This window comes from Epinephelus fuscoguttatus, linkage group LG7, assembly GCF_011397635.1.
Source record: "Epinephelus fuscoguttatus linkage group LG7, E.fuscoguttatus.final_Chr_v1".
Classification (NCBI taxonomy): domain Eukaryota; kingdom Metazoa; phylum Chordata; class Actinopteri; order Perciformes; family Serranidae; genus Epinephelus; species Epinephelus fuscoguttatus.
Window position 1 is genome coordinate 39,730,772 of NC_064758.1, and position 13,486 is coordinate 39,744,257.

Below are 13,486 nucleotides of genomic sequence, written 5' to 3' on the forward strand. Positions count from 1 at the left end.
TATAAACCTTAGGTCCCCCTCAGTATTTAGAACATGTGCATTTGTCTTCCACCCCTCAATGAAATAATAACACAATAAAAACATTAAAAAGTTGTAGAGGACTTCTACTTTGACAAAATTGATACAGAGAAAGCATAAATTGGTGCTTAAAGGATTATGAGAATGCAGGAAATTAAGTGTTTAATGCTCAACATTTTCTGATGGAGGAACCCCAACCCCCCCCATTTTATACCCACACCCTTGCTTTAACCCCTTTTGACCTTTCTTTATGCACAAATATGATGTTTCTTTCACTCTGTTTACTCTCTGAAGGCCAAGATCTTTATAAATAATATAATTCCTGTTGTATCTCACTGTCTCATGAGGATCCTCCTCCTTTCTTTCTTCTTCTGCACCTCATTAATAATGAAATATGTATCCAAAATAGATTTTCCCACACTCGAATGATCTCAGCTGACCCCTCGCTCGACAGCATTTTGCACACAGCTTGGTATGTCGTCGCTGTGTCACATTCCAAAAATAAATTCCTGCCTGCATACGGTAATATGAGCATGAGCAATGTACAAGTAAGGCAGGTTATATGTCCTGTACATGCATGCTTCATGTACATACTCATGCTCTGAACGCGCTGGGAAAATGTTTCAAGGAGAGATTTCTATCACGGGAACCACAATGGATTTTGTGTTTTGAAGAAACACGGGACAATCTATGTGACAAATTCAGCCTCATTAAAAAATAAATAAGCAAATGTCACGGCTTACTATTAATAGTATGAACCTAAACATTCACAGCAGCTGAGTGATCTCTGTCTGTAATATTAAAGCACACATTTTCAGAGCACAGTCATAAATTCAAAAGTGGGGAAACAACTTCCATTCACAATAACAACCATGTATGTTACCTTATGTCATACGCATGTCATGCTCGGTACTATTTTTGTGGAACATACAACATAAATATTCATGTCAGCCTAAAATAAGACGTGCAAACAGAGTTCATGTTTGTGTATCCTCCGTTAACGCACATTCCTGCTCTAACTTTTGACTGTATTTGGAAAAGTTTAGATGAACATTTATTCCCTCACTATTATAAACAGTAATCCCATGATATTTGTTGGAAGAATATCCAAACAAATCTATAAATGCCCCGAGGAATATGGGAACATATAGAAATACCATATGTGTGTGTAGCCTATATAGAGGGATGATTAGACCACCAATCATCTGCTCCTCTTTTAAGAAAATATCAACTTTCATCAGTATTTTTGTCTATGTACAGCTCACTCATGAAGTCTTCCTCAGACATTCACTCTAAGAACCTTCATCTTCCACATTGTCTGACTTCTTTTAATCAATACTCACTGACAAACAGAGGACCATCTCTTTGGAACAACCTTCATCCATCTCTACAATCATCATCTACATTATCGTTATTCAAAAAACATCTGAAAAGGACTTCATGCAGTCTCTGTTTTTATCTTTTTCTTTTTATGTATGATTGCTGTTCATCTTTATATGCCATTTTTTGGCTTCTAACCACCAACTTTTAATTTGTTTTTCCTGCATTTTCTATACACGTATGTGCAAATAAACCTAACTAAACTAAACCATAAACCACAGATATGCCACATTTACCTGAAGCAACATCATAAATACATTACAGTGACAACATATCATGTGATTAAAGTCTTTAGGAGCATCCATATGAGTCTATGCAAGATCAAAAACATGTGTATGTGTGTCTGATAGGAATCTAACAGGAAATAAACACGACAAAAAGGTCATAGAATTGTTATATTCCAGTTTATTTCGGTTAAAAGTGCCACAGGTTGAAAGAAGACTACCAGTTTTAGACACTGCTGCATGTGACCATCTCTTTGGAACAACCTTCTTCCATCTCTGCAATCATCATCTACATTATGGTGCTTCAAAAAACATCTGAAAAGGACTCTAATTTGCAAAAACACTTCATTGCTTCATTTGTGATTACTTTGTGTTTCCGTTGTTGTAAATTGTGCATCTTTAACAATTTTGTATGACTTCTTAGTCTGGTCTTTGTTTTACATCTTTTTCTTTTCATGTATGATTGCTGTTATTTAACGTTTTGACTTTTAATTTCTTTTTCCTGCATTTTCTGTACATGTATGTGCAAATAAACTAAACTAAAAAAACTAAACCACAGGTTGACTCTTCCTTACCACAGATGCACCACATTTACCTGGAGGAACATCATAAACACATTACAGTGGTAACATATCAGCTGATTTAAGTCTTTGGGAGCGTTCATATGAGCATATTCATGTATGAATATGTACATCTCACTCATGACTTGCCTTGTGTTTTTCAGAACTTCCTCAGACAGTCACTCATATTCCACAAAACACTCTAAGGACCTTTATCGTCCATATTGTTGGACTTCTCTTAATCAATATTCACTGAAATACAGAGGACTTGGACCTGGTTTTATGTATGATTGCTGTTATTTAATAAGGGAGGTATCTTCATAAGCCATTTTGGGCTTCTAACCTCTCATGCACAATGTTTTAACTTTTCTTTTTCCTGCATTTTCTATACATGTATGAACAGCGAAACTTAACTAAACCATGGACTGACTTTTCCTCACCACAGATACCCCACATCCGTATGAGTCCATGAAGAAACAAAGACTATACAAGATCAAAACCACCTGTATGTGTGTATGACAGGGATCAAACAGGAAGTAAACACCATAAAAAGGTCATTTAAATGCCAAAAGTGCCACACTGAAGTAAAACCACCAGTTTTAGACACTGCTGCATGTGACCATCTCTTTAAAACAACCTTCTCCCATCTCTACAATCATCATCTATATTATTGTAATTAAAATAACATCTGAAAATGACTAATTTGAAAAGACTCTTAAAAACATCACTGATTCATTTGTGTTTTTGCCATTGTTGCTGTTGTAAATTGTACATCTTTACAATGTTGTTTTACTTCTTAGTCTGGAGCTCTTATTGTAATTGTTGTTATTTAATGGGGGAAGTATCTGCATGAACCATTTCTGGCTTCTAACCTCTCCTGCACAATGTTTTAACTTTTAATTTCTTTTTCCTGCATTTTCTACACATGTATGTGCAAATAAACTAAACCGTAGACTGACTTTTCCTCACCACAGATCCACATTTACATGGAGGGACATCATAAATACATTACAGTGACAACATATAATAAGATATAAGTCTTTGGGAGCATCCGTATGAGTCCTTGCAGAAAAAAAGGACAATGTATGAACTATACAAGATCGGAAACACCCGTATGTGTGTGTGATAGGGATCAAACAGGAAATAAACACGATAAAAAGGTCACACAAGTGCCGAAAGTCAAAGCCAAAAGCGCCACAGGTTGAAAGAAGACTACCAGTTTTAGACATTGCTGCATGTGACCGGTCTTTTGCTCGCTTGTGCCTGTCGGTGACAATATTTATTTTTTTCCAGGGAACAAGGGAGAGAGCGATGAGTTGGGTGTTATTAACCCTGCCTCCATCCTGCAGTCCATCCACTCGCATGGCTCCTCCCGCCCCCTCCTGGCACTGCGCTCCGCTCATCAATAGGGAGCACATTTGAATAATGTGTGAGCACTTGGACTGGAGCCAATCAGCTGTCAGAGGACCGTGATAAATCGCAATGCATTATTGATAATAATAATTACGTTGACATGCGCATTTCTACTTGAGGGGGCTAATTTTTTTCCCCGAGCCGAAGAATTTGTTGAAGAAGGAGAGGAAAAATTATTGGCAACTCTTTGCTCCTGATGGTTGCACCATGTCGAGGCGCAAGCAAGCCAAACCGCAGCACATCAACTCCGACGAGCCCGGGTCGTTAGAGAATGGTGAGTTTAACACACATACATACAGATATTTGGAGAGTTTGTTACCCAAAAAACTTGTCCCGCAGCTCCGCCATGCCATGTTGCGAACTATCGACATTTTATCTCAAAGTTGGGGGCTGCCTTTTACACGGTTCCCCTCGCACTTTGACCTGTTGCTGTCCGTTTGAATTGACCAGGAGGAAAACTTGGCTTCAGTCATGAGAGGCGACACTTTCAGAAATGATTTTTAACACAATACAGGTGTTGCGCGAGGAGCGTTTTTAAAATGCAACACTGTAGTTGTGACTCCGTTCGCATTAAAGACAGGTGAAACAATAAAGTGAGACATTATTTCTAGCTTTTTAAGCGGTTTAAATGTTTAAATAATTCACCAATGACATCTTGAATCGAATATTCCGGAGTTGAATGGTTGTTTCGTGGGTAAAATTGAAGCCAGTGAATGCGTCTCAATGTTTTGTTGGCTACATTGAAGCGTGTGTTGTTACCTGTTGAGTGTTTTTGGGACTTTTTTGACTCACTTATTTAGCTGTGTGGCAAAGAATGGCTGCCTTGGCTGTCTTTCATGTGTGTTTTTGCCCTTTGCATCATTCTGATATCACTAACTGCTCTCATCTATCATGAAATATCACTTTAATTGGTGGCAGATATTAGTGCGTAATTTCTAAGTTGTTTAACAGAATATAAAGAGGTACTGTTGCTTTTGTGTCTTGTGTTGTAAATGTAATGATTTACATTTCTACTTTGCTTAGAGTTTAAGTGTAATGTAACATTAATATTTTAGTTGTTATTTTTGGTGGATTTTGTTTGTGAGTGTGCGTCATCGTTGAGCTTTTACACAAAGGTACCTAAAAACAGTATGAAATGTGACTCTGGAGTAAGCTGACCTAAAGGCAATAAATCCCCCAGTTTAATGCATGACTGTTTCCTTTCGTACATATGTGGAGAGGTGGGGGATGGAGCAGTGGCCTTTTTTTGTGGAGACTGGGTGGGGGTGCGTTTTGGTGTTGCCATATGCAAGCTCCCATAGCTGCTGGCGCAGACCTCACCTTGTAATTAAGAAACTTTAGTTAACACGATGTTTGGAGAACCAGCACATTCATATTTCCTTTCACCACTTATAACATCATTGTTTGATGAGGTAACATTGTGTGAGCCACTCAGGAACATGTATTGAATGTTTAGTCTGACCTCGTGTCATGGACCCACCAAAGGTGATCGGATACAGGTCATGCGCCGTCAAGTGGTAAACCAGAGCGTTGCTCTTTTTATTGTTATTTCATAATCGACAACTTGTGATTTTATTGCTAAGAATAGTGCTTAACACTCAGTTATACCTCGTGTTTACCTTTCCTATCGAAGTTAATTATATTAAGATAAGAGCGGCTGTACCACAGTGCGTAAAAGTGTGTGTGGCCTGCGCGCTGTGTCCCTCAAAGATCAGAATGTAAAGCAACTTTTCTTGTGACACCGCTTCAGTGCCTCCTGGTGAGCAATTAACAAGTCCAGCAGTTTCCCTGGGCAAATGCAAACAGGTGGTCTACCCCCTTTCCCAGAGGCATTAGCATTTAACAATACACCCAGTTGTGAAATGGCCTCTTGGTTAGCAGACAAATTAAAATGCTCACTTGGAGCACTTATCGGGCTTTCACAGGCTGTGAACATGCTTGGAGGTAATCAACATAAAACCACCTCCTTTCTTTTATCTTTTTTTATCCCATGTCTGCATAGTTAACTTAATCTTGTTTTGTCCTGTCTGCTCTTTTTTCCATATTTGCTGGAAACTCAGATTTAGAATTAAAAGTGTATGGATTTATTGTGTATTGTGGAACCCAGACTCACATTTGCTTGGGTTTTAGTTTAGTATTTGTCACCAGTTTTGCCCCACATGTGCTCCAGAAACAGATCTGATTTTTAGCAAGTGCTTGGTGGAATATTTCAGAAAGTGAGTAATTTAATGCCCATGGCTCTTTGTCTCTCTGGACATTGTTCTGGGTAATGTCAAAGGTAGATGATTGCCCTCTGCTGGCCCTGTAGGCAAATTCAAAGCCCTTTACAGCCCAGTGCAGTGACCTACAGGGAGTGGACAAAAGAAAGGAACATCATGAATCAAATCAACAAATTGTCATTAGAGCTGCAACAATTAATCGATCCAGTTAAAGTGATAATGGAGTAACCCTTTTAAGTAAGTTTTTAAAGTTAAAATTCTCTGCTGCCAGCTTCTTAAATGTGAGTGGTGTCTTTCCTCTTCTGTGATAGTAAACTCAATATCTGGGTTTGTTTCAGGAAGAGATTTCTATCACAAGGATCAGAATGAATTTTGTAAAATCAACATGCATACATCCTGTGTCATCAGGACCTCACAGATTTTAAGAAAAATCATTGAGACTTTAGTGTTATCAGAAGATGTAATGCAAGGCAATTGATTAGCTGATGAACCTCATAACATTTGAAGACTGGAGTCACATTGGTCTGAAGTAAGAGTATATTTTGGGGCACTCTGACATACAGGAAGCATGGGACAAACTGTGACAAATTCAGCCTCATTAATAGATAATGGAGTCAGTGTAATGACTTATTATTAATTGTATTATCCTGGATATTCACAGCAGCAATGACCTCCGTGTAATAGTAAAGCATACATTTCCAGTGTAATGGCTTATTATTTATTGTATTAACAACTGGGTTGTGGGCAGAAAGACATTTTAGGACGTCATCTTGGGCTCTGGGAAACACTGATCCACAGTCTAACCATTTTCTGACATTAAATAGACCAAGCAACTAATCGATTGATTGAGAAAATAATCAACAGATTGTCAAACAGTAAAAAAAAAGAAAAAGAAAAAGCAAAAAAAAAAAAGCATTAGTCGCAGCCTTTGTCACAATGATAACAAAAATTTAAACTAGTTAAAATTTCTTAAGGCTTTTGCAGGGGTGTCCTCTTGACTTGCGTAACACATCTTCAGTTTACCAACATACTGTTTTCTAAAGTCTGTTAATTACTACACTGTATCGTCATTTATTTCTTTTATAGTCTGTTATTGTCATAACTGTATGTAGAGCTGTCATTAAAATCCTGTCTCCTCTCGTTTTAGGGATTCTTCCAGACGATCAAGCTGAGGAGACTGAAAATGAAGTGAAGAGGCTCAGAATGGACGAGACCAGGGTCTGCACCAAATGTTGTGCCGAATTCTTTGACGAAGCAGAATTTCTTGAGCATGAGAAAAATTGCACTAAAAGTCAGCAGGTGGTCATCATGAAAGAAGGAGATGGCAACGAAGTGCCTGAGGAATATTCACAAGGCTCTCCCGAAGGCCTCACGAGTGACCATGACGACAGCCAGTCCAGCAGTCACTCCCTATCGAATGTCAACACAGACCATCTGGAGAGGACGGAGGAAGAGTCCAGCATGAATGCAGATGATTCGTCACAACAGGATCAGGCGGAGATGCCTGCGAGTCCTGCGATGAGTTTCCAGCCATCACACAAAATGCAAGACACAAATGTCACTCTTGAAACCATCGCAGACACCAAAGTGGCTGTCGCCCAGCATTATTCGAATAATACATCTCTGACCTCGTCGCAAGAAGCCCTGCAGGCCATCCCGATGATCCTGGAACAGTTAGTGTGCCTCCAGCAACAGCAGCTGCAGCAAATCCAGCTGACAGAACAGATTCGAATCCAGGTAGCCATGATGACTCCACAGAGTCTCCAGTCATCAGTAGGGGCAGCAATGGACCCTCTCAAAGCCCTCGGTGCACATCTCTCTCAACAGCTGTCTGCTGCAGCAGCTCTGATAGGAAAAAGGACTGGCAGTCAGAACCTTTCTTTGGAGACAATGAAGCATGGTAAACTACCTCTGCCCACTGGCATCCCTAGCTCTCTGCCTGGAGGACTGGGTTCTCTGACTTCTAAAACAGACATTTTGAAGGGCATTCAAGACCTGCCGAACCGTTTACCAGCACAACTGCAGCATTCACCAGGTGTCATGGGTTTCTCCAGCACCTTTAATGGTATCCAAGCAGGGAATGAGGCCTCCAAAAAAGTGAAGACGAAGATGCTGAACCCCCCACTGGAATCAAAGAGTGGTGACTCGATATACAAGCACAAGTGCAAGTACTGCGGAAAGACCTTTGGCAATGACAGCGCTCTCCAGATTCACTTGCGTTCTCACACTGGCGAGAGGCCCTTCAAGTGTAACATCTGCGGGAACCGCTTCACGACCAAAGGAAACCTCAAAGTGCATTTCCAGAGACATAGAGACAAGTATCCTAACATCAGCATGAACCCCCATCCTGTGCCGGAGCACCTTGACAACATTCCCACCAGCAGTGGCATTCCCTTCGGCATGTCTGTGCCCATGGACGAGTCAAATCTGACTGACGCCAAGCCTATGCTCGGCCATCCTGCTGCTGGCTTCCACCCGTCACCTGTACCAGGATTCAAGACAACATTTGACAGCTTTGCAGGGGAACCATTTTCCCAGAGACCCTCCCCATCAACAAGTGACAGCTCCCCATCTGTTTCGTCTGTGTTTGGCCAAGAGCCAGGAGTGGATCCGAATCACAAGGATGCTAAAGAACTGCTCGGAGCGCTGCATCACATGAACGGTAACACCCTCATAGCAGAACAGAGCTCTGGAACCGCAAAACTTCAGCAGATGGTGGATGGCCTGGACAAGAGGACCAATGACCCCAACGAGTGTTTAATCTGCCATAGGGTGCTCAGCTGCCAGAGCTCACTCAAAATGCATTACCGTACACACACCGGCGAGAGGCCCTACAAGTGCAAAATCTGCGGCCGTGCATTCTCCACCAAGGGTAACCTGAAGGCTCATTACGGAGTGCACAGGGCTAACACTCCTCTTAAGATGCAGCACTCGTGTCCCATCTGCCAGAAGAAGTTCACTAATGCCGTGGTTCTGCAGCAGCACATTCGCATGCACATGGGTGGGCAGATCCCCAACACCCCGATGCCAGACAACCAATATGAAGCAGCAGAAACAATGGAGTCCTCTCTGTCAGAGGAGAAATCTATGGATATCAATGGATTTGAAGCAAGCATGGAGGATCAGGAGCCAGAGCTGAACTCCCAGAAGCCAAACGATGCCTCCGATTCCCTCCCACCTGCCTCTGAGGAACAACAGAAGCATGCTGCCTCCGCCGTGTTTTCCAGCCTTGACATTCTGAAGAATCTCACCTCTGCTCTTGCACTGAAACGACAGAGTAGCACCGCATCGGAAAGTGAGGGAACATCAAAAGAATCCCCATCAGCTCCCAGAGAGCAGGAATATCAGAACGGCCGCAGTCCTGCCATTTCTGACTCTGCTGTGTCGTTTCACTCCTCTTCCCCACTAAACAATATGAGCAGTAGCAAGTCTCCTGAGTCTGCTGGTGATGACTATGCCCGCAGCGTGTCAAAACCAGAGTCTGATGGCGGTGCTCAAGGTGGCTCTGAGTCAGGCGGGGCCCTCGACCTCACCGCTTCAAGCAGCTTCACCCCCAAAGCGATCAAAGAAGAGCCGGGCATGCCGTTCACAAATGGAGATTATGGTGAGTTTATTAGAAGAGTATTCATTTGTATTGTAGAAGCTGCCATGTTGGATGTAAAGAACTAATTTCCCACCTTTTTTATATTCAAACAGTTCCCAGTAACATGTCCTTCATGAGGATGCCATCAAGTCTGGCCAGCCTGGAGATGAAGATTCCTCCAGAGAATCACGTGGGCCCTCATGGGTTGTTCAACTCCCATATGCCTCAGGGAACAGCCATGCCTTCGTCCATCTCCGCCGCACCACGACGATCAGCCAAACAGCATGTGTGTAACGCCTGTGGCAAGAACTTCTCGTCTGCCAGTGCCTTGCAGATCCATGAGCGCACTCACACAGGGGAGAAGCCATTTGCCTGCAACCTCTGTGGCAGAGCTTTCACCACTAAGGGAAATCTAAAGGTAAGTCATCGTCTAGCAAAGTGCTGAATAGGCTGTTTTTAATTTGGGAATAATGCAATGTCAAGTGTTGTGATGTGATTGTAATAAACCGCGTCTTGTCTTTAGGTGCATATCGGCACTCACATGTGGAACAATACGTCGCGGCGTGGCCAGCGTCTATCTCTGGATAACCCCATGGCTCTGATGGCGATGAGCTCCGAAGCTAAGATGTTGCCAGAAATTATGCAGGCCCCCAAAGAGCTGGGTGCTCCGCCAATGAACTTTGACCAGTCTCTGTGGAACCAGTATGCTGCTGCCTTCAGTGGGGGCTTGACCATGAAGGCCAATGAAATTTCAGTCATTCAGGGTGGTGGTATCCCACTTCCTGGAAGCCCTGCCGGTGGGCCTCTGATCGGATCCACCGGAGGCCTCGTGAAGATGGATGGATCCCACTCCGGCCTGCCTGCCACCATGGCTGAAATTGAGAAGAACAGCTCAGAGAGCGTGCCAAAATCACAGTTCCCACATTTCATGGAGGAGGGTAAAATTGCAGTTAATTAGGCTTTTTCAGTGAATTCACCATCCGAACTCAGTTTTTGAATGTCTCCTTTCTGAATGAGGTACAATCACTTTTCAAAGAACCTTGTAGAATCTGCTGAGATTGGTTGAATTATTCCAGTAGCGTCGTCGCAGCTCTCCCCCCCCCCGATCTGAACAATTCTCAAGTGTTATTTTTAGTTGAACTTGATATAACTACTGTAGTTGTATTTTTATTTTATATAAATATATATGCGGGTATTTTTTTTTTCCTGTGACTTTTGTTTTGCTGTCTATCCAGAAGTTTGAATGTATAACTTGAAACACTTGAAACTGCTTTAATTCAGACCGTCTCCTCGATGCTTTTTGAAGGATTTCGACTTTAATAGGAAGTTTCAGGGCATGACTCTTTAAGGACACCGTGTCTCAGTGCTCAGAGATAATGGTTTAGTTAACCGTATGTATCTAGAATGACTACTTTCCCTCCTATTGTGTGCCATAGGTTTTATGACATTGTACATTTTTTGTAGTGGTAAATGTCATTAGCGTGTCTCATTTTGAAGGGGCTTTTGATCAGACTGACAGATTACTCCAGTGTCTTGTTCATTAAATAAAGGTGCAACAGTTCAGTCATCAGTTTCGGGTTACAAAATAGGCTTTCATCGTTGATGCATTGGTGCTAAGATACAGTAGGTAATGACTCGAACCTTTTGCCAAGTGCCTAATTTGAATTGTACAATGTTGCTGTTGTCTTTCACTGCATCATCAGGTTGTTATGAAGGCTCTGTTTGACTAAGAAATTAGTGTGTTGTACCGTTTAACATTGTATGTTATATTTTCATGGGTTTACAATAGTCAATTTCCCTCCTGACATATTCCACTTCTTCTTTAGAGTCAAATTTAGTTGGCTGAGCTCTGAAGGCTGTTGTATGCTTCATGTTCTCATGCCTGCACTTTATTTCAGGTTTTAGTTCCATTTCCATTTATAGTTACATTTCACTGCTTTTACTGTGATGGCTGAATGGGGAAAAGGGCAAATCAACTATTTTGTTAACTTCTCCTTCTTGTCATATTTTGTGTGAAACAAACAGAGTAATTGTCAGACTTTTTTTTTTTCTAGGTTATCGTATCAGTTTTGTAGCGTCATTAATTTATTTATAATTCACAAAATGCTTGAGGTTAGGGGGTAAGTTCTACCTCGTTTAGTTTTTAGTTGTCCTGCACGCCCCCTACTCTCAACGCAGCGTTCTGTACATTTTCCGATACATTCTTGAGTATACAACGAGATTTTTCATTCTCAACCTGCTGAGTTGAACGGTAATGAATGTATCACTGGACACTTTACACAACTCAGAATAGTCAGATTACTCTGTGGGCCCCTGCTGTACATTCCTTATCGATATGCATTTGCCAAGTTGTGCCTTTCTTTAGCAAACCATGTCAAAACTGCTTTCAAGTTGGTCTCTACAATTAAAGTGATGTTGAGCCAATTTGGCCTGTTTACAATGTAAATGTCTTTTTTCGTTTTGTTTTTCAAATGTTTCCTACACCTAAATATTTTCTGATTTTGAGAAATAAAATCAGGGTGACTTTTTCAATATTTTTCCTGTCATCATTTCACGACTTAAAACTTTTTTTACTAAACTTATTTGAGCTGATACCCAAGGACAAACTTAAACAGTGTAACACAAGTCACTGAAATGTACCCTGTCCTTATGCTAATGTCTGTGCTAGCACAGCCAAGTTTGAAGGTACATAAAATCCCTCATTTACATCAATTCACCTTCAGATGACTCAAGTGGAGTATTTTTCTATTCTCATGGCCCACCAGGAGCCATTAATCCTTTGCCATTTTGCATTTTCCATGAACAGCTATTTGCATCCACAACTGAAGCGTGCTCTCCAATCATGTGTCCACAATCTATTTTAGGTCAACTATAAGGTGGCCTTTCACTTTACAACTTTGACATGAGATAATACTCTGCATACATGTCATTACTGCGCGCTCAGGCTAGTAGTGTGTCTGTGGTGAGAGAGCAGATACACCTGTACTACAGCACAACAGCTCTACAACAAATACAACCATATGCATTTGGTTTGATTTGATTCTGCCTCAGACAACTCAACACACTTGTCCAAACATTCAAAATAAAATACGAACCACCTGGGCATACAAAGATAAAAGAGAAATAAACTTAAGTACAAGGTTCTATGCATAAAATTGAAGCATGGCACAGTGTAGAAACACTGTGGCTGCCCCAATCATGATGACAGACTGCTTTGCCTTTTCTAGACCAGTGGCTCCCAACTGGTGAGTCATGGTCCAAAAGTGGGTCACAGGCCCATTCTGAATGGACCACAAGTGACCCGCGAACATGCTAAGTTTGTATAATACGCCCTTTATTTTGAAGTACAGTGAATATCTGGCACAAGCTTTTATTTTGATGTGCTGTGTCCTGTTGTAGATTTACAGAGACAGGAAACTAACTTAACAACATGGCCAAATACAAGTATGACGCTGAATATGAAACTTTGTGGACCTTGAACTAATGACTAAGGAGCATTTTGGACCCAGCTGTTAGTGGATCAGTTGGGAACCACTGTTCTAGACTTTGCAAGAGTTGTGGCGTGCATTATACAAACAGTACATTTTTATTAGAGTAGCAGACATCCACCATCACTCCTCTTTTCATTTCCTTTAATAAAAAGTTTTAACACTTGTTTTAGAAGCCAAAGTAGTCTGTTAGCTGTCACAAATATCAGCCTCCACAAGGATTGAGATCCAAAGTCATATCTGTAAATTCTGATTACATGCTTGACTAGCGAATCCTAGTATTATATTATGCTGGTTTCTAACACCTCTAAATTGCCCGGTGCCTGAAGTCCTGGACCATTGGACTGCAATATATGGAAAGATGTTTCTAATATTTTGTCCACCTCACTTAGCACTTAGCAAAATATACATTTAAAAAAATTCAACAGCAATGTGTCTTTGCAGAAACCATGACTCGGTTACTCAAGAAGTACTCAAGAGCGGTTTCATGTATTTTCTCTCTGCACCCGCCAACCAAATCACAGCTCAGAAGGAAGCGTGCATCTACTCATGGATGAGAGGCTTGTTGTAAACATCAATGGCGTCTTCCTCGGCTGAGCTG

The 13,486-nt window shown here is 41.3% G+C and overlaps 1 protein-coding gene across 1 annotated transcript; it reads left to right on the plus strand.

Annotated features, from left to right (window-relative positions):
• The first annotated feature begins 3,663 nt into the window (after positions 1 to 3,663).
• On the plus strand, positions 3,664 to 11,875 carry sall4 (spalt-like transcription factor 4). Its single transcript, XM_049581354.1, has 4 exons — positions 3,664 to 3,869; positions 6,962 to 9,418; positions 9,511 to 9,815; positions 9,921 to 11,875. Exons 1-4 carry the CDS (start codon positions 3,803 to 3,805, stop codon positions 10,353 to 10,355), a joined length of 3,264 nt encoding a protein of 1,087 aa, XP_049437311.1. The 5' UTR covers positions 3,664 to 3,802; the 3' UTR covers positions 10,356 to 11,875.
• The last annotated feature ends 1,611 nt before the right edge of the window (positions 11,876 to 13,486 follow it).